Here is a 27,669-nt window from a genome sequence, read left to right as displayed (position 1 = left end):
ATAGTAGCTAAAGGAGATTTGAATGAAAGTTGAGCCTCAACTTAAACCTTTTTCATAGAATGGATTTAAAAGAAATAATGTCTGTTTTAATCTAAGCATGTTGCAGAACATCAGTCAGGTACTATTGGTATCTATGTATAATCAAGTTTCATAGAGTAGTTTGTATATATTTACTACAACAATGTATTTGGTCCTATCCTATAAGTAAGAAAAATGTGGTTAGGGTCAAACAGCCAAGTAGAACCTGAGCAGTAGGCCCATTTCCCTTTCAGCTACATGAGGCAGCTCGTAGTTAAGTCCCAAATCAAACTTTATCTAAGCTTTTCTGTGGCATATTATTTAACCCTTATAGCTTGTTAACCATATTAAAACTTGTGTGTAATGTGTGTAACCGATATTCCAAAATCCCAAGTTGCATTGGAAAAGAATATAATTGCATGTACCTAAAAATAGCAATAGTAACACAGTAAGTATGTTTATGCATGATTTAGGTGTTAAAAAATATAGTAGTTGGAAGACTGTATAGTTTAATAATGTGAATGGAATGCTTTTTCTAGGAATTTAACAGTCTCTTAAATTATTTCACTGTATCAGCTAACTTTATTTTTCCTTTCCTTCCAGCTAACTGCCTTCTGTGAAAGCAGTCATTATTCATGGTGATCATATTCTTCCAGTGAAAAAAAGACTGAAATATGATGGCTCAAAATTTATTAAAAAGCTATATTTTCCTGGAGAGACTGATACATACACTCATACATATATGTGTTCCCCTTTTCCCTGTAATATAAATTACAAATCTTGGAGAGATTTTCTGGGCTCCTTTGAAGCAACAAGTTGAACCAACAGTGATTGGTTGATAGACTGAGGATATATGCAACTCTTCCAGACTTGTTCCATAAAGCTCTCTTGGCAGTCACTCACACTACAATGCACACAACGATTGAGAAGAGTTAAAATCTAAAGAAAACAGCTTTTCTAGCTTCAACAGAGAGATTTCACCAGCACATTTACCAGAAGAATCTGGGAATGGATTCCACTACAGTGATACTGACTGCATCTTTAAGAAGTGACCATTATACTGTGTATATATATATAAACACATATATATATATATAGTACTCGAATACTGCAAGGTTTTTTAAACTTCCCACTTTATTTTTTTATACACAATCAGATGTCATTACTTACTGGAGTTGCAACTATGCACTTGTATAAAGCCATAATGTTGGAGTTTCTATCACTCATTCCTGTGTACCTGATGGAAGTTGCATGTTCATGTTTAAGCAGTTACTGTAACAAGAAATTTAAAGTTAATTATATCAGTTCCCTAATGCTTCATGATAGGCAACTTTACCCATTTTGAATGCCTTAATTTAATTGTTTTCAGAGTCTTGGCCCTTTCTGTATTTAAAAAAAAAAAAAAAAAAAAAAAGTGTTTACCAGCTTTTAGGATGCAAACTAGCTTTGTGGAAGAGAAATCATGCACTATTTTTACACATAAATAGTTATATCAATGTCAGCCTATTTTGATTAACAAATTTTTAAAAGTATTATTGGTTATAGAAACTAATGGATGGTGTTGAAACTAATATATCCTTGATGTCTCTTATTCATTCAACCGTTTTTACAGACTTCAGTATTAGTCTGTGACTACAAAATATTTTCTTTGCTTTAAATTTGCTGGCTACCCTAGATGTGTTTTTATTCCTAGTAAAGACATTTGTGATTACATTTTCACACTTAAGATTCAAACATTTTTCCAAATATATAAAGAAAACTAAGACATACTATGGATACATTTTAAATATGATAATATGATCCTCAGACATACAACTGTGTGTGGCAGTATTTTAGCACTGGGTTAAGAAAACTGGTAAGTGGGAAGAAGTGGCCTCAAAGGCCCTTAATTTGATTTTATTTTTAAAATGCTGTCACAGTTAGTTTATGCAGGACCATTCTTGCTATATTCTCGTGATACCAGATAAGTGTATGTTTTATACTGCAACAGTATGCAGCAATGGTGAGCATCAAGTTTTTTTTTGTTTTTTTTTTAATTATGAAGTCTTTTATCAGTCTTTCTTTATATAAATACACAGAGTTTGGTATGATATTGAAATACATTGTCTGGCCGGGCGCGGTGGCTCACACCTATAATCCCAGCACTTTGGGAGGCTAAGGTGGGTAGATCACCTGAGGTCAGGAGTTCAAGACCAGCCTGGCCAACAGGGTGAAACTCTATCTCTACTAAAATACAAAAATTAGCTGGGCACGATGGCTGGTGCCTGTAATCCCAGCTATTTGGGAGGCTGAGATGAGAGAATCACTTGAACCTGGGAGATGGTAGTTGCAATGAGCCAAGATCACACCACTGCACTCCAGCCTGGGCAGCTGAGCGAGCCTCTGTCTCAGAAAATAATCATCATCATCTAATATTTCAATGAAAGAAGTAGACATTTTTCATTGATTCTCTCTGAGATCAGTTAGAGATGTTTGAAGAGTTAGATCCCCATGATCGATACTATTGTGGAAACAAGAGCAGCCTCTGGCCTACTGATGTCCTGAAACTGATTTTGTTATTCTTGAGTTCTCCAGTCTGCACTCTGATGCTGTCTGTGCTCAGACTAGATGTGCATGCCGTCTCCCTTGCAGCTGTGTTCTGCAGCTCTGGCTTTGGGGGAATGGCTTTTTTTTAAGTAAGATTAAAAAATGAAAAATATATAAAATTTATATAGAATAAATATTTCCATTCATTAGAGTTGTTAAAAGGAGACTGAATTAATATTTTATATAAAGATTTTGTTACATTATGGAAGGCTCTATCCTATTCTGAATTGGAGAGTATATATATATATATATATATTTTTAATAAACTTTATTAAGGTGAAATAATTTCAAGTTTACACGAGTAACTGAAATATTTGAGTAAAAAAGGCAAAAGTTAAATATTTGGGATGCTGTATATATTAGAGAATATAGGGAATCATGGTGTGACCGACTGTACAAGGAAGATTCATGTGAAGGTCTTGGTGAAAAAGGTAATTCCAAAGGGTGAAAAAAAAAATCTCTCCCATGGAGATTCTTCACATTATATGGTTTGACATAAGGGTTTATAAGGTTGTTTGTCCAACTAATGAAAATGTGCTTAATAAAACATTCTGACCTTGGGTAAGAATTCGCTTTTTACTGCATTGCCGCTTTCATGTACATACATGAATGCATGCACCTATCAACGTGTTTTCTTTCCAACACTCATTAAATACGAAACAACCTGATTTTGTGCTCGTTTCTCTTTTTTCTTGAGGCCCTAAAGCTTCCAAAAGATAAATATTTGTAAGACTAAAAGTTGCTTGTTTCTTCACACCTGACTTGTCCTAGAGCCATAAATACCTCCTATGGGGAACTAAGAAATCATGAATACTGGGATTTTCTTAGCTGTATTTTTTACTTTTGTCTTGTGGGGACAACGAGACAGAAGTGAAAGGGAAACTGGTGCCGGTATTACTATTGAAATTAATGTATAATGGTTTTAAAGTATTAACTTAAATAAACCATGTTCTCTAGAAACAAGTTTTTAAAATCTATATGAAAGTTTTAAAATGTTCTAGCTAACTAATGGATAAGCACACCAGTAAAGCCAAAATATAGGTTAGTGCTTTTAAAACTAACCTGTGTTAGAGTTACATGAATCTGGCTCTAAAGTGTCTGTTTTGTGTCCATTTATCTATAGATCCTAAACAGAAATACTCTAGGTGGCCACACCACAGTTTAAGAAGTTATGTTGCTGCTGTTATTCTCTTCCAGGATTCTGGTGATAAAGTAGAGAAACTTGGACACTATATTAACCTTATTGAAACGTGCTCTAAATTGTGTCTAAAATCTGATTTGAGCAAGTCACTACCGAGTTTCTCAGTCTGCATTGACACTGCTGCTGACTCACTCACCTCTCCTTCCCTGGAATAAGGCCTCAGCTTCCCTATGTTGTGAAGACACCATTTGTAAGCACTTTGAATATAAGCACTATGTGACAGCGCTGGATGTTATGCTTGAGGGGCCTCTCCCTGATTCCCATCCCCATAATAATGAATTTTGTTTGGAATTGTAATAAGTCATGAACTGCATGGTTTAGGAAATCATAAATATTTGATCAGCTATCCCCTCTGAACAAAAATTGCACCCCTTTTTATTTTTTAAAATTTTATTGCGTCTTTGTAGTAATGTGATTGTATTTTATGCTTGCTTTTTATAAAATAAAAGAAATGGAGACATAAGCATTTTCATACTTTTCCTATGAAATGCAGTCCTGGAATACAGCAACCTTACAAAGTTTACCTAAAACATTTACTTTCCCTATAAGATGGGTATAAACGATGGGAATGAGGATAGTAAATAAGTCTTACAACTAAGGCTGAAGACTTGTGATTCTTCTGCCCTATAAATCATTTAATTCATGGAGAAATGCCAAACTGCAGCCAGGAGCCTGTCTCATTTGGGTGTTTTAAGAGGCACACAAACATAACAAACTCATTTGAATTGGTGAGGACGGGGAAAAAGAGGGAGGATATCTGTTTCGTCAGGAAATAGTGTGCTGATGATAGGTGGTTTTCTAGAAAGTGTTTGGCAATCAGTGGAACCTTTTCTAGAGCACTTATTTGCTATGTGATCTTAGGCAGGTTATTCATTCCGAGCCTCAGTGTTTTTATCTGTAAAATGGAGACTGTGTCTTTCTTACAGGATCACCACCAGATTAAGAATGATAATGTGTGTAAAATGTCTGAAGTGACTCGAGTGTTGGTTACCTTACAAAGGGGGAAAAACAGACCTCGTCACCTAAGTCTGCTTTTAGTTTTTTTAAGCAATGATGAAGTACTAACGTTAGCTAAATAAAACATGTTGGAATAAAAAAATCATAATTTGTATTGATGCTAATGGTCAGATTATAACTGCAAATGAAAGAAGATTAACTTGGATGTTTAAAAATATGACATCTGTAATTTTAACTGTAGAATGAATAATTTTGCTTTTAGATACCATGTTCTCTTCCTGTTGGTCCCAAGCAGTAGTTCTAAAAGGATTAACCAGTTCGTTTAAAAACTACAGCTTATATAAAATAGTCATATTGATGATTGACAGTTTTAAGACTCAGCAGAATTCAAAATATGAAAATTTATTTTGCATAGGAAACAATTTCTGGTAAACATCATTACTGCATATAGCAAAACAATGTCTTCAATTAAAGGGGGAAAGTGAGTTTTTAAACATTAGAGTTAATTTAGAAGAAAATACAGTATATAATAATCTTATGTTTAGGGTAAAAAATACCATAATGTGAGTAAAATCCGTAAGAATTGGGCAGAACCTACCTAACAACACCCTTTACTGTATATGTTTTCAATAGACAAAACTTATTTTGTACCAAATTCCAACAGTGGTAATTACATAGTTGTGGCCCTTTAAAAAATGGCAGCATTAGGCTGAGCGCGGTGGCTCACGCCTGTAATCCCAGCACTTCGGGAGGTCAAGGCAGGTGGATCACGAGGTCAGGAGTTCAAGACCAGTCTAACCAACATGTTGAAACCCCATCTCTACTAAAAATACAAAAATTAGCTGGGCGTGGTGATGGGTACCTGTAATCTCAGCTACTCAGGAGGCTGAGGCAGGAGAATCGCTTGAACCCAGGAGGCGGGGGCTACAGTGAGCGAAGATCACACCACTGCACTCCAACCTGGACGACAAGAGCAAGTCTCTTATCTATCATCTCAAAAAAAAAAAAAAAAGTGGCAGCATTGTACTTGAATCAGAAAGCTTATTGGGATTTCCTCAGTAGAGATTACAGCTAATCCTAATACCTTTTGTTAGGAATTACTTAAGGCACAGTGCGAAGTTGAAGGACTATTTTGGTTTACAAACTCAAGCCAGTTACATTTATGCTTGTCGGTATCCTTGCTAGAGCGCATGCAGGTATAATATGGTATTATGTAAAACAAGGCCATCCTGTTGCATCTATGTTAAAATTAAACATCAGTCCCAGAAAGTGAACCCTAGTCATTTATTATGGGTGTCCACCTCTGACTTGGAACAAAATGCCACTCCATTCATGTTCATTTTTGTCATGGAGAGGATTTATTTCCTAAAAGATTCTGAAAGCCAAAAACATCGATGTAGTGAGGTTCTTTATAGAGAACTTAATCATGACTTCAAGAGTAAGAGTCAAAATGGCCTTGAAATGGGCTTCCTAGATGACTTCCAACAGTCACTGGCCTTCTCAACACTGCAGATGGCTGGGCGCTACCATAGTCTAATGAAGTGAGGAAGGAGGAGGGAAATCGGTATTTTTAAACAAGTATTTAAATGGCTCTTGCAAGTCTAAAAAAGCCTTTGGCTTCAAAGAGTCTGAACTGATTTACTAAACTTATAAAAGACCTTAATTTAGCAAAGAGCTTCTTTTTCCTTTGGTTCAGTTACTCAGAATCCACAGTGTAAAGGACTAATGTGTCCATCATTCAGCCTTCATGGCGGTCTTCCGGTAGCGAAGCACTGTCACTGTTACCCATATATTTAAAGCCAGCATGATCACAAAACGTATAAGAACTGAAATCAATTAAAAAAGTATATTAAAAACCGTGACAATACAGAGCAAAACTACCTCCTGCTCTAAGTATAAGCCTAAATAAAGCTTCACCCCCAACCCCCAAAATGAACAATTTTGGTTCCTGGGGAAATGATCTTCCTATCATAATGACTACTTTTGGCTACTTGTCCCGACATCATAAATCATAATTTATCCTCTTAAGTGCTCAACTAAAGGGTTATAACTTTTTTCAGGGGGAGAGATAGAGTCTTGCTCTGTCACTCTGTCACCCAGGCTGTAGTGCAGTGGCGCGACCTCAGCTCACTGCAACCTCTACCTTCTGGGCTCAAGCAAGTCTCCTGTCTCAGCCTCCCAGGCAGCTGGAATTACAGGCGCCAACCACCATGCCTGGCTAATTTTTGTATTTTCAGTAGAGATGGGGTTTCACCATGTTGGCCAGGCTGCTCTCAAACTCCTGATCTCAAGTGATCCACCCATCTTGGCCTCCCAAAGTGCCAGGATTACAGACATGAGCCACTGTGCCCAGCCTATGAAGAGTTCTAACTTTTAAAAATCCCTTTACTCATTTGAAGTCCTGAGGTGCTGGTGTCTCAGAACATTCCATGTTAAGCAAAGGTGGTTTAATATATTCTGTTAAGATAATTCTGAAAAAAATGGCCCAAATGACAAGGCATACTTTATATTGAAGTAACCACGAAAATGTGTCTCTATGGAAAAATAAAATATATATATATATATATATACAACTTTAACAGTGACTTAACTTCCACTTTAAGGTACAGATACACTCTTGATAAATAAGGTTTAATGAGATTTAAAATATATCTTTGTGTTTGTAAAACACATGTAAGATTTTAGCTAAACTGTTTTTAAAAAGTTATTCCTTGGCCGGTGCAGTGGCTGACACCTATAATCCCAGCACTTTGGGAGGCTAAGGCAATCAGGAGTTCGAGACCAGTCTGGCCAATGTGGTGAAACCCCGTTTCTACTAAAAATAAAAAAATCAGCCAGGCATAGTAGCGCATGCCTGTAGTCCCAGCTACTCTGGAGGCGAGGCAAAAGAATCGCTTGAACCCAGGAGGCAGAGGTTGCAGTGAGCCGAGATCGCACCACTGCACTCCAGCCTGGTTGACAGCGAGATTCCATCTCAAAAAAACAAAAAACGTTATCCCAGATATACTGATCATTTTCAAGAACAGCTGTCATAGGTAAGAAATACATCGCAATTAGAACAATCTTGATCTTTTAAACTTAATTTCTAATGTATAGGTTTTGTTGTTTACTTGTGCTTTGACTCTCCTTTCCACGCCAATTCAAGCCCTGTGGAAAGACCAAAGCCTGTCTTCCTTCCCATTTCCCACTTGATCAAAGTTTATGCTTTGACCAGAACAATTTTAGTCCTACCATCAGAGCTGACAAAAAGTATCTGAGCAAAGGTGTAACCTCCAGGAAGAGACTGACAAACATATCTCTGTTCTGAAGCAGTATTTCTCAAATAATAATTAGCTCATTTAAAAGGTCTATGTGCTGGGGACATTTTCTGATCTTCACAGGTCACACCATCTGTTCTAATCATTTCCAAAGATGTATCATATATGCTTGATTCGGGGGTTGAAAACAACCTAAGGAATTACTAAATTCTTTGTGGTTAATCAAAGTATTTTCTCTTCCATCACAGCTTTTCCTTTTAAAGAAACAGAACAAGAACATAGTCCATTGGTGACACCACTTCCCTGCTTCAAAGCCTCCGGAGGCTTCCTGCTGTTTGTAGGCAGTTCTTGTAGGCCCTGGATACTTGGGCCACTGCCAGCCTCACATCCTTCCTCTCCTGAAACCTACCCGCTTGTCGCTGTCCCCCTGCTCTCCGCACTCTAGCCCTTTGTCCTTTGCTCATGACCTTCACACACACTGCTCCTTGTAAGAGTCCGGCCTCCCCTGCCTCCCCGTCCCCCACAACCTTTTTTCTGGCTAAACCTCTTCTCATCCTTACGATCGCTCTTCTTCAAATTAATCTGCCCAGCTCCCTCAAACTAGGCCAGGTTCTCCTTAGATGCTCATCCTGCCCTACTCTTCCAAAACATGGCCCCTGATAATTCAATAGGGAATTGTGCGATTACCTCATGTCCAATTCCACTGCTTAAATGGAAGCTTCATGGAGACAGGAATCTATTACCTTGTGCACATTCTATTCCCTGTACTATAAGAGAGCTTAATAATAAAAATGGTGACCAGTAAGACTAGAAATACATTGTTGCCATCTTCTAAATCCATAATCCAGTAAAGCCAAATCCATCCATTAAAGCTGAAGACAGTTTACTAATGAAGGAGACATAAGTACCACAAAACTCAAAAAGGAAGTGAGAAGAAGATCTTTTGCTTACTTGTAAAATCATTGGTGGTCATTAAGGTTGTGATTATTCTTGCTGTAAAAGAAAATTTGCAGCATAAATTTTCAGACATTTTGGGGTTTAGTTAATAATGTCCTTCCCTTTTAGTACCCCAATATATATAGACTATTATTTTCTAATTATTTTTATTCTTTTTTTTTTTTTTACCAATACATATTAACTATTCTTGATAAAAGTTTGGTAGTACAGAAAACCAAATAGTGCTATATTTCATAACTATATAAAACCCAGAAATGCCAGATCGCCTGAGGTCAGGAGTTTGAGACCAGCCTGGCCAACATGGTAAAACCCTGTATCCACTAAAAATACAAAAATTAGCCATGTGTAGTGGCAGGCACCTGTAATCCCAGCTACTTGGGAGGTTGTAGTGAGCTGAAATTACACCAATGCACTCCAGCCTGGGTGACAGAGCCAGATTCCATCTCAAAACAAAACAAACAGCCGTGCATCCCACCCCAGTGGTTTTAAAACTACTCGTAAGGGAAGGTACTTTGACAGTGCATGAGCACTGCCTGGGGAAACCCGGAAAGGCTGAGCTCCCTTCCACTGTCTCTGTGCTAACCCGCCACCCCCCACCCTCCAAAAGCAAGCTTAACAATTCTTATTTACAAATGGAGCGTCTGGGTGGTTTCAAAGAAAGGCTCCCACTAATTAAAAACAGTGTTTTCAAATCAGTGAATTCTATCCTTGCGTTTTATAGATAAGGAAACTGAGCGCCAGAAAAGGGGAAGATTTTTCCAAGGGTCTAACTAGAACTATTTTGTTTAGTTCACCGGTTTGGTATAGCCCTTCCCTTAGGAAACTGGAGTAACAGTTTAAACCAAAACACGAAAGCAGAGAGCGGAACTATTTGCGAGTTAAAGACCACTGCCCGCAACTCAAGGCCTGCCTCTCCCAGCCCAGAACCAGCCCATCAAAGCCTCTCCCTCTGCTAGCACATTCTGCATTCAGCACATACTGACATCGTAGTTTTTTGGTCTTAATCTTCCAACTAAACTGGAAGTCCGTGATGGGCAGAGACCAAATCCTATAAAATATTCTGTTGACACATTTGATAAACCAAGGCTTTCCACACAGACACCCCCGTATAAATAGTTGTTGATTAAGTCATCAATTTAAATGGAAGAAAACGATCATGTAAGTAGACAGAAGACTTCAATTAGGAAAGTGGCCAACAAGGACTCTCAAGCAAACGTTTTAAAAGGCTGTTAATAACCACACATCTGGCAAGGGTTAATGACCAAAACATGTGAGAAGCTCAAACAAATGATCTGATTAAAAGATGGGCAAAGGGCCACAGTGGCTCACACCTGTAATCCTAGCACTTTGGGCGGCCAAGGTGGGCGGATCACTAGAAGTCAGGAGTTGGAGACCAGCCTGGACAACATGGTGAAACCCCATCTCTACAAAAAATACAAAAATTAGCTGGGTGTGGTGGCAGCTGATTGTAATCCCAGCCACTCGGGAGGCTGAGGCAGGCGAACCACTTGAAACCAGAAGGCAGGGGTTGCAGTGAGCCAAGATCGCGTCACTGCACTCCAGCCAGGCAAAAGAGCAAAACTCCATTTAAAAATAACTGAGGTCAAGAGTTAAAGACCAGCCTGGCCAACATGGTGAAACCTTGTCTCTACCAAAAATACAAAAAAAAAAAAAGAGTTAGCTAGGCATGGTGACGCATGCCTGTAGTCCCAGCTACTCAGGGAGGCTGAGGCAGGAGAACCACTTGAACGCAGGAAGCAGAGGTTGCAGTGAGCCAAGATCACCCTACTGTCCCTCAGCCTGAGTGACAGAGGGATATTCTATCTCAAAAAAAAATGAGCAAAGGATCTGAATAGACATTTCTCCAAAGAAAACATACAGAGCCAGGTGCAGTGGCTCACACCTGTAATCCCAACACTTTGGGAGGCTGAGGTGGGATGAACACCTGAGCCCAGTAGTTTGAGACCAGCCTGGCCAGCATAGTGAGAACCCGTCTCTACAAAAAGTTGGCTGGGCGCAGTGGCTCACACCTGTAATTCCAGTACTTTGGGAGGCCAAGGCAGGTGGATCACTTGAGGTCAGGAATTCGAGACCAGCTTGGCCAACATGGTGAAAACCCATCTCTACTAAAAATACACAAATTAGCCAGGCATGATGTATGCCTATAATCCCAGCTACTCTGAATTATAAAAATGTTTCTACCTACATATACCATATTTTAGGTAGTTTCTGTAAGAATCCAAATGAACACAGAAAATTCTGAAGTTGAGACCAAACAACGTGACTGCCAAAAATCTCCATTGCTACACATTCTATTCATCCTCAAAAGTCACTGTATGATTTTCACCTTTGAAAACTTGTTGTATAGAGATTCAAATTTTTAAGATAAACTAGTACATTCAATATACAACCTCTTGATGCATTTCAAAGAAGAGAGAACTATTAATATTAGGCCAGATTTTTGGAGAAAAATATGCTTTCACTTTTCTTGGCAACTTAGATCTTACAGAAAATGGAGAGCAGTGTGCTAAGTCGTCTTTGTAAATATGGATACACTTAGGAGGTTCTAGCTGAATAGTTGTAAGCGCCAGGGACCACGTCACTTCAACACCAACTTAACACCCTACTAGGCAGACACGTGGGGCTACCCGAGGCCTCCCCACCGTCTGAGTCCAGGTCTTACTTGCACAGGTGTAGGAGGAGAGGCTCCAAGTCAGCGCACTCACCGCTCCCGAGTCTCTCGTCTTCCACAGACACTGGAGCTGCGCAAACTTACTGGCCGCGCTGATGAAAGTACAGAAATTCTGTTTACAGATAAAATGTGAGAAGGTCACAAGTCTATGTGTTAAACAAGCAAAAGGGCACCAGATACTCAAAGCAATTTTGAAGCCAAATTTTCAGGTCAAAATTATAATGGATTTGTACAAAGTTGAAATCTAAGTTTATAGAAATAGTGAGTTATTTACTTATTTATTTTGAGAGTCTCACTCTGTCACCCAGGCTGGAGTGCAATGGCGTGATCTCGGCTCACTGCAACCTCAGCCTCCCAGGTTCAAGCAATTCTCTTGTCTCAGCCTCCCAAGTAGCTGGGAATATAGGCATGCGCCGCCATGCCCAACTAATTTTTGTATTTTTTGTAGAGACAGGGTTTCATTATGTTGGCCAGGCTGGTCTCAAACTCTTGACCTCCTGATCCACCTGCCTCGGCCTCCTAAAGTGCTGGGATTACAGGCATGAGCTACCACGCTCAGCCTAAGACATTTACTTATAACTCATGGACTCCATCATGCATTGGGTAACTAACATCTAGGGCTAGTGTGAAGTTGGGAATAAGAAAGAATCAATGCATGGCCACAGAGCTTCATCTATCTGCATTTCCGATAAAAAGTAACTGAGGCCAGGCACAGTGGCTCACGCCTGTAATCCCAACACTTTGGGAAGCCAAGGCAGGATGAGGCCAGGAGTTCGAGATCAGCCTGGCCAACAAGGTAAAGCCCCATCTCTACAAAAAATACAAAAAGTAGCCAGGCATGGTGGCATGCACCTGTGGTTCCAGCTACTCAGGAGGCTGAGGCAGGAGAATCATTTGAACCCAGAAGACAGAGGTTGCAGTCAGCGGAGATCACACCACTGCACTCCAGCCTGGGCAACAGGGTGAGACTGTCTCTAAATTAAAAAAAAGGGAGGAGGGAATTATGGAGAAGGGAATGGCAGGGAGTGCTCCTGGACAAAGCAGATGACCAAGGACCTGTGGTCAGGCCCGTGGCAGGACTAAGGTCACCCTGGGAGCTGAGTGCAGATGGCTTGGAGGATGGCCGACTCCTGGCAGGGAGACCTGCGAGGAGAGGCTCTTATGTAATCAGGAGACCTGGGCAGAGCAGAGGAGGGAGGACTGCAGGGGAAGACTCGCACCAGAGAACTCACCAAGACACTGGCTTGGTGGGGCGGCAAGGAGTCAGTGTGGGGATGGGAGAGCGGGGGAAGCCGGCTTTGTTCACACACATCAGGGCCCCAGACCGCATCACGACACGCTTGTGCTACACACAAGCTTGCCTCCTAGATCTTCTACCAGATTCATCTTTCAGGACCAAAGCCACATTTCCAGTCCTGAAGTCGTGTTGGTTTGGGCCCTAACTGAGCCCTGGAATGATTTATCACATCAATAAAACTGGAAACGATTAGGATTTTCCGTAAGACAGAGTCTACTATAGGAACAGGATTGGGAAAGAGAGGGGATGCTTCACTGTTCTGGAGATCATTTTTAAGTACTTTAATCTTTTTTTGTGAATAAACCATGAGTCTATGAATTAACAATTTAACCATGAAAGCACACTTTGGGACTGCTGGGGAAAAGATCTTGGGTACCTGCATTTGAAAGCAAAAACACGGAACATTCTACAATGGAGGATTTCCACTGATTCAAGCAGCACCCGCTCTCTCTAGGATTCTGGGGGTTTGCTACAATGTGTGAGCTCTGAAGGCCTGGCTTGTTCTCCTGCACTGGGGCTCTGCACCCCTCATATCTGGGGCACCTTGTGCCCCGGGCCCTGGCACCTCAGAGCAGGTGTGCAAAGAACACTCACTGAGTCAGTGAAGGAGGGCTATGGGCAGACACAGCGCCAAGCCTATGTTCAGACTTGCATGATAAAGGGAAGAATCAAAATTATACTTCATGAAATAATGTATCATCAGTGTGTGGTTAGAATAGACTACTACTGCCAAGGGCACAGAAGAAACACCAAAAAGCTGTTGTTGCCCTTGACCCCTGCACTTCATTCTTTTTCTCGTTTTGTTTTTGAGACAGTTTTACTGTGTCACCCAGGCTGGAGCGCAATGGTGCGATGTTAACTCGCTGCAACCTCCACCTCCGGGTTCAAGAGATTCTCCTGCCTCAGCCTCCCAAGTAGCTGGGACTACAAGCATGCGCCACACCTGGCTAATTTTTGTATTTTTAGTAGAGACGGGGTCTCACCATGTTAGCCAGGCTGGTCTCAAACTCCTGAACTGAGGTGATCTGCCTGCCTCGGCCTCCCAAAGTGTTGGGATTACAGGCGTGAGCCACTGTGCCTGGCCATTCTTGACAAACCTATACCTCAAAATTGCTGGAAGGATGGTTCCTGAGGGGTGAAGGCTCACAGGTGCTATAGCAGAGCTAATCACCCCCAAACTAGAACCACCCCAACTCCATCAGGAGTAGGAGCTACTGAGAGCATAGAGATGGCCCATTACAGGGTTGTGAGATATGGCAAATAAAAATACAGGATGCCTAGTTAAATTTGAATTCCACATAAACAACAAATAATGTTTTAGTACAAGTATATCCCATGCAATATTTTGTTTGTTTGTTTGTTTGTTGAGATGGAGTCTTCCTCTTGTCGCCCAGGCTGGAGTGCAGTGGTGTGATCTCGGCTCACTGCAACCTCGACCTCCTGGGTTCAAGTGATTCTCCTGCCCCAACCTCCCAAGTAGGTGGGATTACAGGCGCCCGCCACCATGCCCAGCTAATTTTGTATTTTCTTTTGGTAGAGAATGGGGTTTCACCATGTTGGCCAGGCTGGTCTTGAACTCCTGGCCTCAGGTGATCCGCCTGCCTCAGCCTCCCAAGGTGCGTGAGCCACCATGCCTGGCACCATGCAATATTTTGGACATAATTGTACTGAAAAAGTGTTTCATGTTAATATGGCAACCCTACTTATTTGCTCTCTGAAATCACAGAGTTGAAATATAACAGAGAATCTACTCCACTTTCCAAGACAGGATCACAGACAAGATACTGGGGGAAAAGAAAGAAATTCATGAGTCTGGGTGTGGCAGGCAGAACCCTGTGACCACCAATTAGTTCTCCCCCTCCTTTTCTCGTTGGGTGGAAATGTTCACTTCTGTCACCTTGGAGAGGTCTGTGGTTAAACGCATCCTGAACCACCCTCAGAACCCTTTGGAAATTTTTGGCTCAAGTATGAAAAAATAATCAGCCCTTCTCCTGGACAAGGCCAACATGCAATTAAGAACTTAAGAAGAAGCTCTTTGATGTTTAATTCTTCATTTTAAAACTGTTAGCAGCCAGGTGCTGTGGCTCACACCTGGAATCCCAGCACTTTGGGAGGCTCGGGCAGGTGGATCACCTGAGGTCAGGAGTTCGAGACCAGCCTGGCCGACATGGCGAAACCCCATCTCTACTAAAAATACAAAATTAGTCAGGCATGGCGGTGGGACATGCCTGTAATCCTAGCTACTCAGGAGGCTGAGGCAGGGGAATCACTTGAATACAGGAGGCAGAGGCTGCAGTGAGCCAAGATCGTGCCACTGCACTCCAGCCTGGGCAACAGAGCAAGACTCTGTCTCAAAAATAAATAAGGCCAGGTGCGGTGGTTCACACCTGTAATCACAGCACTTTGGGAGGCTGAGTAGGGCGGATCACCTGAAGTTGGGAGTTCGAGACCAGCCTGACCAACGTGGATAAACCCTGTCTCTACCAAAAATACAAAATTAGCCAGGCATGGTGGTGCGTGCCTGTAATCCCAGCTACTCAGTAGGCTGAGGCAGGAGAATTGCTTGATTGAACCTGGGAGACACAGGTTGCGGGGAGCTGAGATTGCGCCATTGCACTCCAGCCTGGGCAACAAGAGCAAGACTCCATCTCAAAAAAATATAAAATAAAATAAAATAAAAAATAAATAAATAGATAAACTGTTAGCCACCTCTCCAATCTGGTTCTCTATGGCCCAACAAAAGGAAGTTAAACATCGTTTTGTCCCGCATTTAAAGAAGAAGAATGTCTTTAATATTTGGACAGCACTTCACTTTCATTCCTATTATCCCCCAGCACGGCTGAAAAATTAGCAGGTTAAACATTTCATCTGCCAAGTTCGCTCCAAGGTAGCTTATTCCCCCTCCTTTCTTTTCAAGCGCGATCCTTACCATGGCCAGGTCTATGATCCACTTCTGCAGGGTGAGGATGAACCAAGAAGACCCCAATCTTACCAAGTGCTAAGGGACACAGCAGTGAGTCGCCCACATCCCTGCCACCCTCCCATCTCAGGGACACAAACCAAGACCACAGAGACCCACACACGGAAGCCAGAGGGGAGCAGGGGACGCACTGCCAGAACCTGCCGGATTTGGAAGGGACAGAAAGAGCTGTAATGAACACCTGCTCGGAGTTCGAAAGAACGAAAGCAAGACACCTATGCTCATGGACTGCTTCCTAGGATCCGGACGTTCCTAGTGGCTTTCACTGCCCGCTGAATTCCTGATCGTGCGGACATCTCCAATTTATGGTTAAAAGCTAAGCACTTAAAAAAGAAGTTGGGCCAGGTGCGGTGACTCACTCACGCCTGTAATCCCAGCACTTTGGGAGGCCAAGGCAGGTGGATAACAAGGTCAAGAGATTGAGACCAACCTGGCCAACATGGTGAAACCCCGTCTCTATTAAAAATACAAAAATTAGCCGGGCGTGCTGGTGGGCACCTGTAATCCCAGCTACTGGGGAGGCTGAGGCAGGAGAATCGCTTGAACCCGGGAGGTGGAGGTTGTGGTGAGCCGAGATCACACCATTGCACTCCAGCCTGGGAAACGAGGGTGAAACTTCATCTCAAATAAATAGACAAATAAATAAAATGAGAAGTCCAACATTATAAAGCAGGAATGTTCTGCAAAATTTGTGTGAACTGAATTTCTGTTTACTGATTTCCACTTTTCCCACTAACTCCATTGTAAAGATGATACAGCTGGTGTGGGCAATGTCAGGAGTCAGGATGTGCCCGGAGCTCTGTGATGCCACAGAAACAGAGCCCAGCTAGGGAGCTGAACAAGCAGCCAGGAGACAGCAGCCAGGGCTGGACGGGGATGGCCAGGAGTCTCTGGAGTGTCCTTGGGCAAGTCACTTGCCATCTTTCCACCTTGATCTTTTATCTGTAAAACAGAGTCAACATTCCTTACCCTATCTACCTCTCAAATGCCTACAGAGACTGCTGTTATTATCATTTAAAACATTAATTAAATAAAGATATCGAAACAGACAATGCCCTGTGCTAAAAGTCAGTGGAACTTAATACTCACAGCCTGCTCAACACCAGAAGGGAGTCTGAAGCTAGCTGGATGGAATCCTGTTTTTAAAACACGAACTCAATTTATTTTTTGAGATAGAGTTTCGCTCTTATTGCCCAGGCTAGAGTGCAATGGTGCCACCTCAGCTCACTGCAACCTCCGCCTCCTAAGTTCAAGCAATTCTCCTGCCTCAGCCTTCCGAGTGGCTGGGATTACAGGTATGCGCCACCACGCCCAGCTAATTTTTGTATTTTTGGTAGAGACAGGATTTCTCCATGTTGGTCAGGCTGGTCTTGAACTCCCGACCTCAGATGATCCCCCCGCCTCGGCCTCCCAAAGTGCTGGGATTACAGGCGTGAGCCACCGTGCACAGCCACTAACACAATTTTTAAAACTAATTTTTGTGATTCCACCCCCAACCAATCCTGTTCTATCCCACCTCATTCTGTGTATTCTGAATATACATTTTATAAAATGTGACCAATAGCAGGAGCCCCTGAGATCCTACAGATAATTTATTTGTAGGGTTGTCAGATTTCACAAATAAAAAATACAGGACACCCAGTTAAATCTGAATTTCAGGTGGAAAACAAATAACTTTTTCTGAGTAGCCGGGATGACAGCTGTGAGGCACCATGCTCGGCTCAGTTTCTTTCCTTCTTTTTTTGTAGCACTAGGGAATCCCACTGTATTACCCACGCTAGTCTCAAACTCCTGGCCTCGAATGATCTCCCATTTCAACCACCCAACACATGGCATTAGAGGCAGGAGCCACTGCATCTGGCCAATAATTTTCAGTAGAAGTATATCCCATGTAATATTGGGGACACACCTATATTTAAAAGTATTCATTAATATGGCAACCCTATTCTTTTGCTCTCTGTAAATCACAACCAATGGGAGATTATAAGCATCTTGCTGATATTACAGAATCGCCATCAGCATCCAGCTACGTGATCATCTCCCGGTGCCACCAGCACCCACTTTGCTAATCTGCAGCCTCGCCATTTGCACAAAGCTGTTGCATTTTATTTCAAAAGTAAATCATATCATGCTTTCCATCTTCAAAGCACTGTTTACCAAAGCCTTTAACCAGCTGGCACTGATGGTGAAGTGTTGAGGTGCAGTACAGCTGTGCGATCCCTCTTCCTGCAGAGAGAAACTGAAGCAGCAGAGCTTACCACTCGGGGAAACAGCAGGTCAGCACTCAGCCGGAACCCAGCTCCCTCCAGAGGCACAGGCTGCAGAACCCCACTTCTAGTAAAATCACCACGATGACCCTGTCATTTCCTCAGCTTGACTGTGTTCCTGGTACTTCCAGCTCTCACAACGGCCCTATAATGTAGGCATTAGGATCCCATGCCACAGATGGGGGACATGCAGCGTAGAGTTTGTGGCATATGCTGAAGCCACCCCTGCGGTGGTGGAGACCTGTCCTGCCTGACTCCAGCCCAGGTGTTCCCCTCACACCACACCCACATGCTCATGGCCTGCGCTGAGGTTACTTGGGTCACAGGCCTGGCTCTGCCCTCCGTCCTCCACTCTGAAGAAGGCATGGGAAGAAACAGCTCAGGCCATTTCACGGAGGTGGCAGGACAGGCTGACAGCTACTGCCATTCAAAACACTTCGTTGGGCCGGGAGCGGCGGTTCATGCCTGTAATCCCAGCACTTTGGAAAGCAAAGGTGGAAAGATTGCTTGAGCCCAGGAGTTCAAGACTAGTCTGGGCAGCATACCAGGACCCAGGCTCTAAAAAAGAATTTTTTTGTTTTAATTAGCCAGGCATGGTAGCATGCACCTGTGGTTCCAGCTACTCAGGAGGCTGAGGCAAGAGGATCCCTTGGCCCTAGAAGTTCAGGGCTGCAGTGAGCTATGATCTGGCCACTGCACTGCCTGGGTGACATAGTGAGACCCTGTCTCTTGAGGAAAAAAAAAGGTTAAAACAGGCTGGGCATGGTGGCTCACGCCTGTAATCCCAGCACTTTGGGAGGCCTAGGCAGGAAGATCACCTGAGGTGGGGAGTTCAAGACCAGCGTGACCAACATGGAAAAACCTCATCCTTACTAAAAATACAAAAATTAGCTGGGTGTGGTGGTGCACGCCTGTAATCCCAGCTACTCAGGAGGCTGAGACAGGAGAATCGCTTGAACCCAAGGTGGTAGAGGTTGTGGTGAACTGAGATCACGCCACTGCACTCCAGCCAAGAGCAAAACTCCATCTCAAAAAAAAAAAAAAAAGGTTAAAACACCTTACAGCCTGGGTAACATAGTGAGACCTCATATCTACAAAAAATGTTTAAAACTAACTGGGCATGGTGGCACACTCTGATAGTCCAAGCTACTCAGGAGGCTGAGGCAGGAGGATCGCTTGATCAAGGCAAACAAGCTTGACCAAGGAGGTCAAGGCTGCAGTGAGCTTTGATGGCACTACTGCAATCCAGCCTGGGCCACAAAGTAAGATCATCTGGAAAAAAAAAAAAAAAAAAAAAAAAAAAAAAACACTTCTCCTGGCTTTTTAAGGAGTGTAATGTTCAACTAGTGAGTCTTTACAAACAGAACTGAAATGAAGCCAGGAAATGCCACTGAGCGGACACACGTGTCAGCTGACCTGGCTTCCACCGACGGCTGCTCAGACCTCCAGGCTCAGCCTCTAAGCTAACATCTTGAGAAGCACCATACACTCTCATTATTATTGCTTCCCATCCTTGGGGGACATTATCAGGGCAGGAAGAAACATCTCAGATGAACTAACACAGCTGGACAATGCTGCTCTTAGCAGGGATGGGTTCTACCATTCTGCAGGCCCAGCAGGGATGGACTCTACCATTCTGCACACCCAGCAGGGAGACCCAGGCTGCCTGCCACCTGGCCTGCTGATCTTGGAGGGGCAGCAGGGGCTCTACTGAGGGCATCTCTAGTGTGCGTGGACACATTTGCATTTGGGATTTTTTTTTTTAAGTTTAATCAAAAAATATTCATCTGGTAAAGGAGCCCACTTGATAGTACATACTATTTGCAAATAATGCTCCCGTTCCCACTTCTGGCTCAGATTCAGAAAGGATACACAGCGACGTAGGGTGTGGCCTGCTTCACGTTCCCATTAAAATGAAAGATACAGAGCAGCAGGATGACATCTGAAAGAGAGAGGCTCCGAGTGAGGGAGGTAGGGGAGAGCCGCGGCAGCCCATCGGACAGGGAAGGGGCTGTTACCTTGCGCGATGAGGATGGGGTACTCCAGGTAGGTCAGTGGCGGATACCCATAGTAACACTGGTACCGGAGAAACACCAGGAACCTGGAGAGAGGAGGGCACAGGTCCACATGGCTGCCCCAAAACGCAGCCGTTGGGGCCTGGCACGCACCCGAAACAGAGTTTGCTGAATCCTCACAGTGGTGGTGTGGACTCCCCAGTGTCAAGGAAGGCGGTTTAGAACAAAATAGATGGAATTCGAGAGAGATCCAAGATGGCTGATGATTAGCAGCTCGGGCACGTACCTCCCAGTGAAAGCGCAAAGAACGAGAGGACGCCAGACTTTCAGACGAATATTAGTTGCTCACGGACCAGGAGATTCCCAGTGGAAGAGCTCCACGGGTCGCCAGGGCGACTCTTGTGGCCGGCGTGGCGGTTTTGCTGGTGCCTTAGCACGCCAGTTCTTGGTGCAGAGTCCGGAGATTCCCGGGCAGAAAAGCACCATCAATCTTAACACCGCTGTTTTGGCCGGCTCAGTGGATTGCTCAGATCTCGGCGCAGGGAATCAACAAGTTGGACGTCAGAGACCCAGTTAGAAAGTTGGTAATTATAAAGACGACAGACAGACAAATATATAATGAAGGGAAGAAACCAGCGTAAAAAGGTAGAGAATACTCAAAATCAGAATGCCTCTCCCTCTACAGGGGATTGCAATTCCTCATCAGTAACGGAACAAGGCTTAATAGATTACACGTGTGTTCCAATAACAGAAGCAGGTTTCAAAACGTGGGTGATAAGAAACTTCTGTGAATTAAAAGAACTTGTTCTAACCCAATGCAAAGAAACTAAGAACCTTGAAAAAAGGTTTGACGAAATGTTAACGAGAATGGACAATTTAGAGAAGAATATAAGTGAATTGATGGAGCTGAAAAACACAACACGAGAACTTCGCGAAGCATGCACAAGTTTAAACAGTCGAATTGATCAAGCAGAAGGAAAGATATCAGAAGTCGAGGACCAGCTCAGTGAAATGAAACGAGAAGACAAGAATGCAGAAAAAAGGATGAAAAGGAATGAGCAAAGTCTCCAGGAAATATGGGACTATGTGAAAAGACCTAATTTACGTTTGATAGGTGTACCTGAATGTGATGAAGAGAATGAATCCAAGTTGGAAAATACTCTTCAGGATATCATTCAGGAAAATTTTCTCAACCTGGCAAGGCAGGGTAATATTCAACTCCAGGTAATACAGAGAACACCACAAAGATATTCTTCAAGAAGACCAACCCCAAGGCACATAATCGCCAGATTTATTAGGGTTGAAATGAAGGAGAAAATACTAAGGGCAGCCAGAGAGAAAGGTCAGGTTACCCATAAAGGGAAACCTATCAGACTTACAGCAGATCTCTCAGCAGAAACCCTACAAGCCAGAAAAGAGTGGGGACCAATATTTAACATCCTTAAAGAAAAGAACTTTCAACCCAGAATTTCCTATCCAGCCAAACTAAGCTTTATGTGCGAAGGAAAAATTAAATCTTTTGCGAACAAACAAGTACTTAGAGAGTTCACCACCACCAGACCTGCTTTACAAGAGCTTCTGAAAGAAGCACTATACATATAAAGGAACAACCAATATCAGCCTTTCCAAAAATATATCAAAAAGCAAAGAACTTTAACACAATAAAAAATTTACATCAACTAATGGGCAAAACAGCCAGCTAGCATCAAACGCCGGTATTAAACTTATATATATTTTAATTGGATAAAAAGCCAAAACCCATCGGTATGCTGCATCCGGGCCCATCTTACATGCAACAATACACAAAGACTCAGAGAGAAGGAGGAAGATTTACCAATCAAACAGAGAGTAAAAATAAACCAATAAACAAAAAGCAGGAGATGCAATTCTCGCCTCTGATAAAGTAGACTTTAAAGCAACAAAGATCAAAAGAGGCGAGGAATGACATTACATAATGGCAAAAGGATCAATGCAACAAGAAGAGCTAACGATTCTATAGATCAACGAGATAGAAAATTAACAAGGATATTCAGAACTTGAACTCAGACCCGGAACAAGTAAACTTAATAAACATTTATAGAACTCTCCACTTCAAATACACAAAACATACATTACCACCTCACACCTATTCCAAAGGTGACTATATAATTGGAAGTAAATCACTTCTCAGTAATCGCATAGCATTTCATAGGTTTAAATTAAATATTGGTTGGCTGTTTGTTTGTTATCTTCTTCCCTTATTCTTTCCTGACTACATCATTAAGTATAATTATCAGTATAAAAGAGGTTTTCAATACCCATTACTAAATTGCATTCTAGCCTGGGCAAGAAATCAATACTCCCATTCTCTCTCCCTCTTTCTTTTCCTTCTCCCTCCTCCCCATTCTGTCTCTCTCTTTCTCTTCCTTTTTCCTCCTTCCTATTTTCCTCTCTTTCTCTTTAAAAGAAAAAAAAAAAAAAAAATAGATGGAATTCAGTTGAATCATCTATACAATTTTTGGAGCATCCAGAACTTACCGGGCACCGGGCCACAGTCTCTATCCAGTGCCTTGAGATGGTCGCTTACAAAGGATTTTTACAGAAGGCAAATCCCTGAGTAGGAATATGAGACTGGGACTTCCAGGCCCACGCTTGCTGGCCTGCCTGCCACGCTCAGCACTCACTGACCCTGACAGCTGCCCCTCAGCTGCTGCACACATCTGCCCTCTACCCTGAGAAGCTGAGAGGCGCGAGGATCCGAGGGGCCACAGTTATTCCTGGACAGGGGTCTGTGGCCGTGTTTTAAGAGTCAGAACATCACCTGGATGCTCCAGTTTCCTTCCAGAAGAGCTGCCCTGTTGAGAGCATAGTGGGGAAAAGCGTGAAGAACCATCCTCAATTTCTCTAAGATGATTCCAGCTCTATGTGGATGCTGGGAAGTCCCGAGGGTCCCACCTTCTCAGAAGAAAAGGCGGAGCTTCCTGCCTCCCTGGCTCACACCCAGCCATCTCCTCCCTCAAGACCGGAATCCCTGTAGTCGCCTCGGCCTGCCTGCTTGTCCCAACACCCTCCCTCTCACCTGTGTGTTCGGACCACTTGGGAACGGAAGAAAAGGGAGCCGGAACCATGAGACTTCAATGCACGGGAGGGGAGTCCCAGGGTCTCTGATCTGCTAAGCTGGAAAGGAACCTGGAAAAGCCCCACCCACAAACAGGCTATGCCTCCCTGGCCTGTTTCTGACAGTGCACAACTTAGCTGGGGGTAGAGTTGGAGAAGGTCATAGGACATAGGACGGAAGGCCAGAGCCCAGTGTCACCTTGAGCACTAGGGCCTCCCGCAGGCCTGGTCCTCAATTGGAGGCCCCCAGCATGCCAGTGTTCCCACCCCTGGCTCCCAGCAGGCCCTCCGGGTGCTTTGCAGCTGGGCCACCTCCCAGCTTCAGGGACAAGCAGCGCCTCTGCCCAGCCCAGCTGGGCTACGGGGATTCTCCGCCTGCCAGCCTCCTGAGCAACCCTCTGTTCCCCTGTGAGAGTAAGCCAAGGGGGATTAGCAGAGAGGGAGGCTGCACCCCAGTCCCTCTGCGGGGCCACAGCCAGCTGTGGGGTGCTGAAGGAACGTGCTAGAACAAATGCTATGGGGGTCTTCACCACTGAACTGTGTGCCGACCTCTGAGATGCAGCCACAGTCCGCAGGCCAGGAGTGAGAACCTGGGAATGTCAGAGCCCGTTCTCACCTCCAGGGGTCATCCATGCTGGCTTCCACATCTCACAGACCACTTGGGGAAATGGAGGCCAAAGACACCAGGAACATATGAGATGAAGAGCCTGGATTTCCTAACGCTGATCTAGACGCAGCCGTCACTGCCCCTGCAGGCTTTGTCCTACTCCCTGCTTTCCCTGGGACTCAAACTCCCAGCTGCCCCTGCAGCCTAGGGAGGTGTGGGCAGTGTCTTAGTTTTTAATTTTTTTTTTTTTTTAGATGGAGTCTTGCTCTGTTGCCCAGGCTGGAGTGCAGTGGTGTAATTTCAGCTCACTGCAACCTCTGCCTCCCAGCTTCAGTTGATTCTCCTGCCTCAGCCTCCCAAGTAGCTGAGACTACAGGTGTGTGCCACCACGCCTGGCTAATTTTTGTATTTTTAGTAGAGATGGGGTTTCACCATGTTAGCCAGGCTGGTCTTGAACTCCTGACCTCAGGTGACCTGCCTGCCTCGACCTCCCAGAGTGCTGGGATTACAGGTGTGAGTCACCATGCCTGGCCCTTTAAAGTTTCTTTTAATTAATAAGTAATCGCTAAAATGCTCATCATAATAAAATCATGCCAGCCGGGCATCTGACACAGCCCCATTTGTTTCCATTCCCATCTGCTCCACTGGAGTTTTCTCCCTCAACACCTGCTAGAGGGTTAAACAAAATATACCTGACCCAGGCTGGGGAACAAGTGACCTGGAGCAAGGGGTGGCCTCCAAAGGCACCCTATCCAGAGGCCAAGGCTCCTACAGCCTAAGGGGCCACCAGGGGAGGGCCACTGTCCATGGAAGGCTGCAGGCAGGGCAGGTCTGATGGGTCCTGTCCTCCAGGACGCTCCAGGCTGCAGAGCGCAGAGGAAAGCAGAGCCCAGCAGAGCCCTGGAGGCAGGGCAGGAGGCCACCAGCAAGGCTGAGAAGCGGCAGGGTTGGGAACCAGGGGAGGGGGAAGGCCCAGCCATAAGAATTGCCCCTAGGTGGCGGTGGCAGGTCCCTGGGCAGAGGCTCCTGCCCTTGACACCAGGCCACACTAAAAAGCTCCAATGGACTCAATGCTCTCAAAACCGGGCTCTTAGTTTGCTCAAATGGAGCCCCAAGAGGGCCCATGCCCTCCAGGCAGCTGACTGCGACAGCCCTGGGCTTCCTTCACTTTAACTCTGGTGGCTGCCTCTGTCTGGTCAGGGGCCTGGGGCTCGGCTGGCAGGCCTGGTTCCCTGGGGAATGAGGCCAGCCCCTTACCCACCCCAGCCCCAGGTAGGCCTCCCAGGCAAGGCTGGGAAGGGCATAAGGGAGGCAGGCAGGGAGATTGGAGGGCCAGGACCCTGCTGGGCTGCCCAGCCTGCTGCTGCCACAGGCTCCTTACCACCCTAACTCGGCTCCCATTGTCTGGGGACAAAAACAACCTCCTCAGGCTGCTGTGAGGATTAAATGAAACTACAATTCATGATAGTTTATGCAATGCACAGAGTCAACACGCAAGAATGCTCAGGCAATGCCACCCATAGAATCACATGCGGGTTGTGTGGAGATCAAATCTATTGGCACTCAGCAAGGGTGGAGCCCTGATCCCTTCCAGCCGGTCTTCCGGGAGAGGCTGGCACTGCGGCTGGCCCTGCACAGCCAAGCCCATTTACAGAAGTGTGCCTGGCCCTGGCTTGAGGGCTGCAGAGCTGGTGCACCAGCCCTGACAGAGCCCCCCTTTCCCTGCTCGTGATAAACAGCAAGCCCCTCAGACAGGCCGGGAGGGATGGCAGCAAGCCACTGCCCCACCCCCACCTCGGGCTCCCCTGCCCAGGGAGACCCATCCACTGCCAGAGCTCGGGCTTTCACCAAGGTGAGCTGAGAGGTTACAGCTGACAGATCTAAGATGAGCCCTCACCTGCGTGTCCCCTCTGAGGGTTTGCATTTTTCAAGCAGTGGTGCAAACGTGGTGGAAAAGCAGGCCCAGGAGCCGGTGGCAGGAGGGACTCTATAGGCTGGCTGGCTTCTTTCCCTCCATGGGTCCAGCTTCAGCTTCACCAGCTCAGGGACCTAGCAAGGGGCTGAGGCCAAAACCCACTCCTGGCCTTCATGCCCTTGACCCCTCTCCCACCTGAGCGGTCATAGAGGCCACTTCCAGTCTGTGTCCTTTGCCACAAGCTCATCCCTCTAGCCTCTCTGCTCCCAGCCTGGTGGTGGCACCAGCTTGAAACACATACTGCCCCCATCCCCTGGGTGCCTCTGAACCCTGCCATCCGGCCTGGGACACCCCCTCTACCCTCTTCCTGCAGGGTAAAGTCACTCACAAGCCTGGGAGGTGTCACAGACCCTCAACATTGAAAGCGTTTCCCAAAAGTTTCCCCTCAAGACCCTGCATTGGATGACTGTGCCCAGGGACCAGCTCCATAGGGCCCGCGTGGGCTCCAGAGCTTGGGTGGGACCCCTCACCCTCCCACCTCTGAGGTCTTCTCTTTCTCCTCCGCACCACTTGGCTTCTTCCCATCCTGTATCCCGGGACACCACCCTCCTGCCCACCCCCGCTCCAGGAAGGCTTGTGTGTGGAGGACCAGCCTTTGGACCCGCTGAGTGATGGTGAGGAGCAAAGTCAAGGGCCAGGCTTGGCCAGGGTGAAGGGGCAAGACCACTAGTTTCAGATATGTGTTTTCCTGTTGTTGGGGCTCAGAAAATGATACCCCAAAAGTCTGGTGCTCTTACATGCGGAATACTTTGAATGGGAAGGCCTTAGAAGCTGCCTGAGAATCAAGGACTTACTGACCTCTCCGTCACCCATTCCCAACTGCAGGGACTCTGCAACACCCTTATGATGAGTAAGGAAAGGTCTTTCTACAAGAAATGCAGTTGTCTTAAGACCCGCTCCCAAGGAATCTCATCAAATAACTAGGAAGATTCCCCACCAACCACTGGGAGAGAAGATTTATCCACTCTTAGTTCAACCCCTTATTTCACAGGTGAGGAAACTGAGGCCCGAGAAAGAGGTTGACGGAGCTGGAGCGTGGTGAGTTTAGGGACAATAAATATGACAGCCTCGAGGTGCCGGCCTCGCTCAGGGCCGGCAGGTTTTGTCACTAGCGGACAGAGGGCGGCCTCCGCTGGGTCCGTTTCCTCATCTGTAAAATGGGCATGCGCAGTCAATCCGTGCCACGCGGGGCTTGGTGAGAAACAATGCACGCGGGCGGCCTGGAAGGCGCACCCCGAGCCCATAGGCTCCCTGGTTCACCGTCGGCCGCCCGGCTGCGATGCCCGCGCGTCCCCGCCCTACTTCGAGCCGAGGCTCTCCCGGGCTCCCAGCAGGCGGCAGCGCGAGGGGGAAGGAGGCAGCCTCGGCCGCCCCGGGCCTTACCCCGCCAGCTCCAGAAGTAAACTCGGGAGGCTGAGGCCCCGCGCGCTGCGCGCCGCCAGCACCGCGGAGATCTGCGGCAGCTTCAGCGCGGCGCACACGCCCAGCGTGCTCCAGTTGCACAGCCCCAGCAGCGCCGCCTCCATAGCGCCAGGCGCGGGCACGGGGGCGCCGGAGCGGGAAGCCACCGCCCAGCCCTGGCGGCGCGGCACTGCCTAAGCCTTCCGCCTTCCCGGGACCCGCTGGGGACCGCCCGGCCAGGCCCGCCCCGCCCCGCCGTGCCCAGGGACCGCCTCGCTTCGGCCCCGGCTTCCCTTACCTCCGAGCCCGCCTCGCTCCGATCCTCCCCGGGACGCACCCCGCCCCCTGGGCCGCCTCTCCCGA

General features: G+C 45.5%; 2 protein-coding genes across 7 annotated transcripts in view; one reads left to right on the top strand and one right to left on the bottom strand.

The window, feature by feature from the left end:
* The window catches only part of ROCK2 (Rho associated coiled-coil containing protein kinase 2), a 151,440-nt gene extending 148,168 nt beyond the window's left edge, over window positions 1–3,272 (top strand). The window contains exon 34 of the mRNA XM_012438823.3: window positions 622–3,272. The gene's annotated coding sequence lies outside the window, so the exon portion shown is untranslated. The remainder of the gene's footprint in view (window positions 1–621) is intronic.
* Window positions 1,036–27,431, bottom strand: SLC66A3 (solute carrier family 66 member 3). Of its 6 annotated transcripts, XM_064363849.1 has the most exons (8): window positions 27,289–27,431; window positions 20,231–20,313; window positions 20,085–20,154; window positions 15,895–15,952; window positions 11,660–11,780; window positions 10,308–10,400; window positions 8,971–9,012; window positions 1,036–6,588 (listed from the first exon to the last, which is right to left on the bottom strand). In XM_064363849.1, exons 1-8 carry the CDS (start codon window positions 27,429–27,431, stop codon window positions 6,497–6,499), a joined length of 702 nt encoding a protein of 233 aa, XP_064219919.1. In that variant the 3' UTR covers window positions 1,036–6,496. The 6 variants fall into 6 exon arrangements, with proteins under 6 accessions (XP_064219919.1, XP_064219920.1, XP_064219922.1 ...); XM_064363850.1 differs by lacking the exon at window positions 10,308–10,400; XM_064363852.1 differs by lacking the exons at window positions 10,308–10,400; window positions 11,660–11,780 and having other exon boundaries at window positions 6,542–6,588.
* Window positions 27,432–27,669: the final 238 nt, after the last annotated feature.

This window comes from Aotus nancymaae, unplaced genomic scaffold (assembly GCF_030222135.1).
Source record: "Aotus nancymaae isolate 86718 unplaced genomic scaffold, 86718_ANA_hifiasm-v0.15.2.pri h1tg000057l, whole genome shotgun sequence".
In the NCBI taxonomy this organism is placed as follows: domain Eukaryota; kingdom Metazoa; phylum Chordata; class Mammalia; order Primates; family Aotidae; genus Aotus; species Aotus nancymaae.
This window is presented reverse-complemented; position numbering and strand designations above follow the sequence as displayed.

Coding starts and splice junctions, on each gene's coding strand:
- SLC66A3 (XM_064363849.1), bottom strand. CDS start 27,431: ATGGAGGCGGCGCTGCTGGGGCTGTGCAACTGGAGCACGCTGGGCGTG. Junction 20,155..20,230: donor CCCCATCCTCATCGCGCAAG/GTAACAGCCCCT, acceptor TCTCTCTTTCAG/ATGTCATCCTGCTGCTCTGT. Junction 11,781..15,894: donor GGATCATAGACCTGGCCATG/GTAAGGATCGCG, acceptor ATCTGTAAACAG/AATTTCTGTACTTTCATCAG.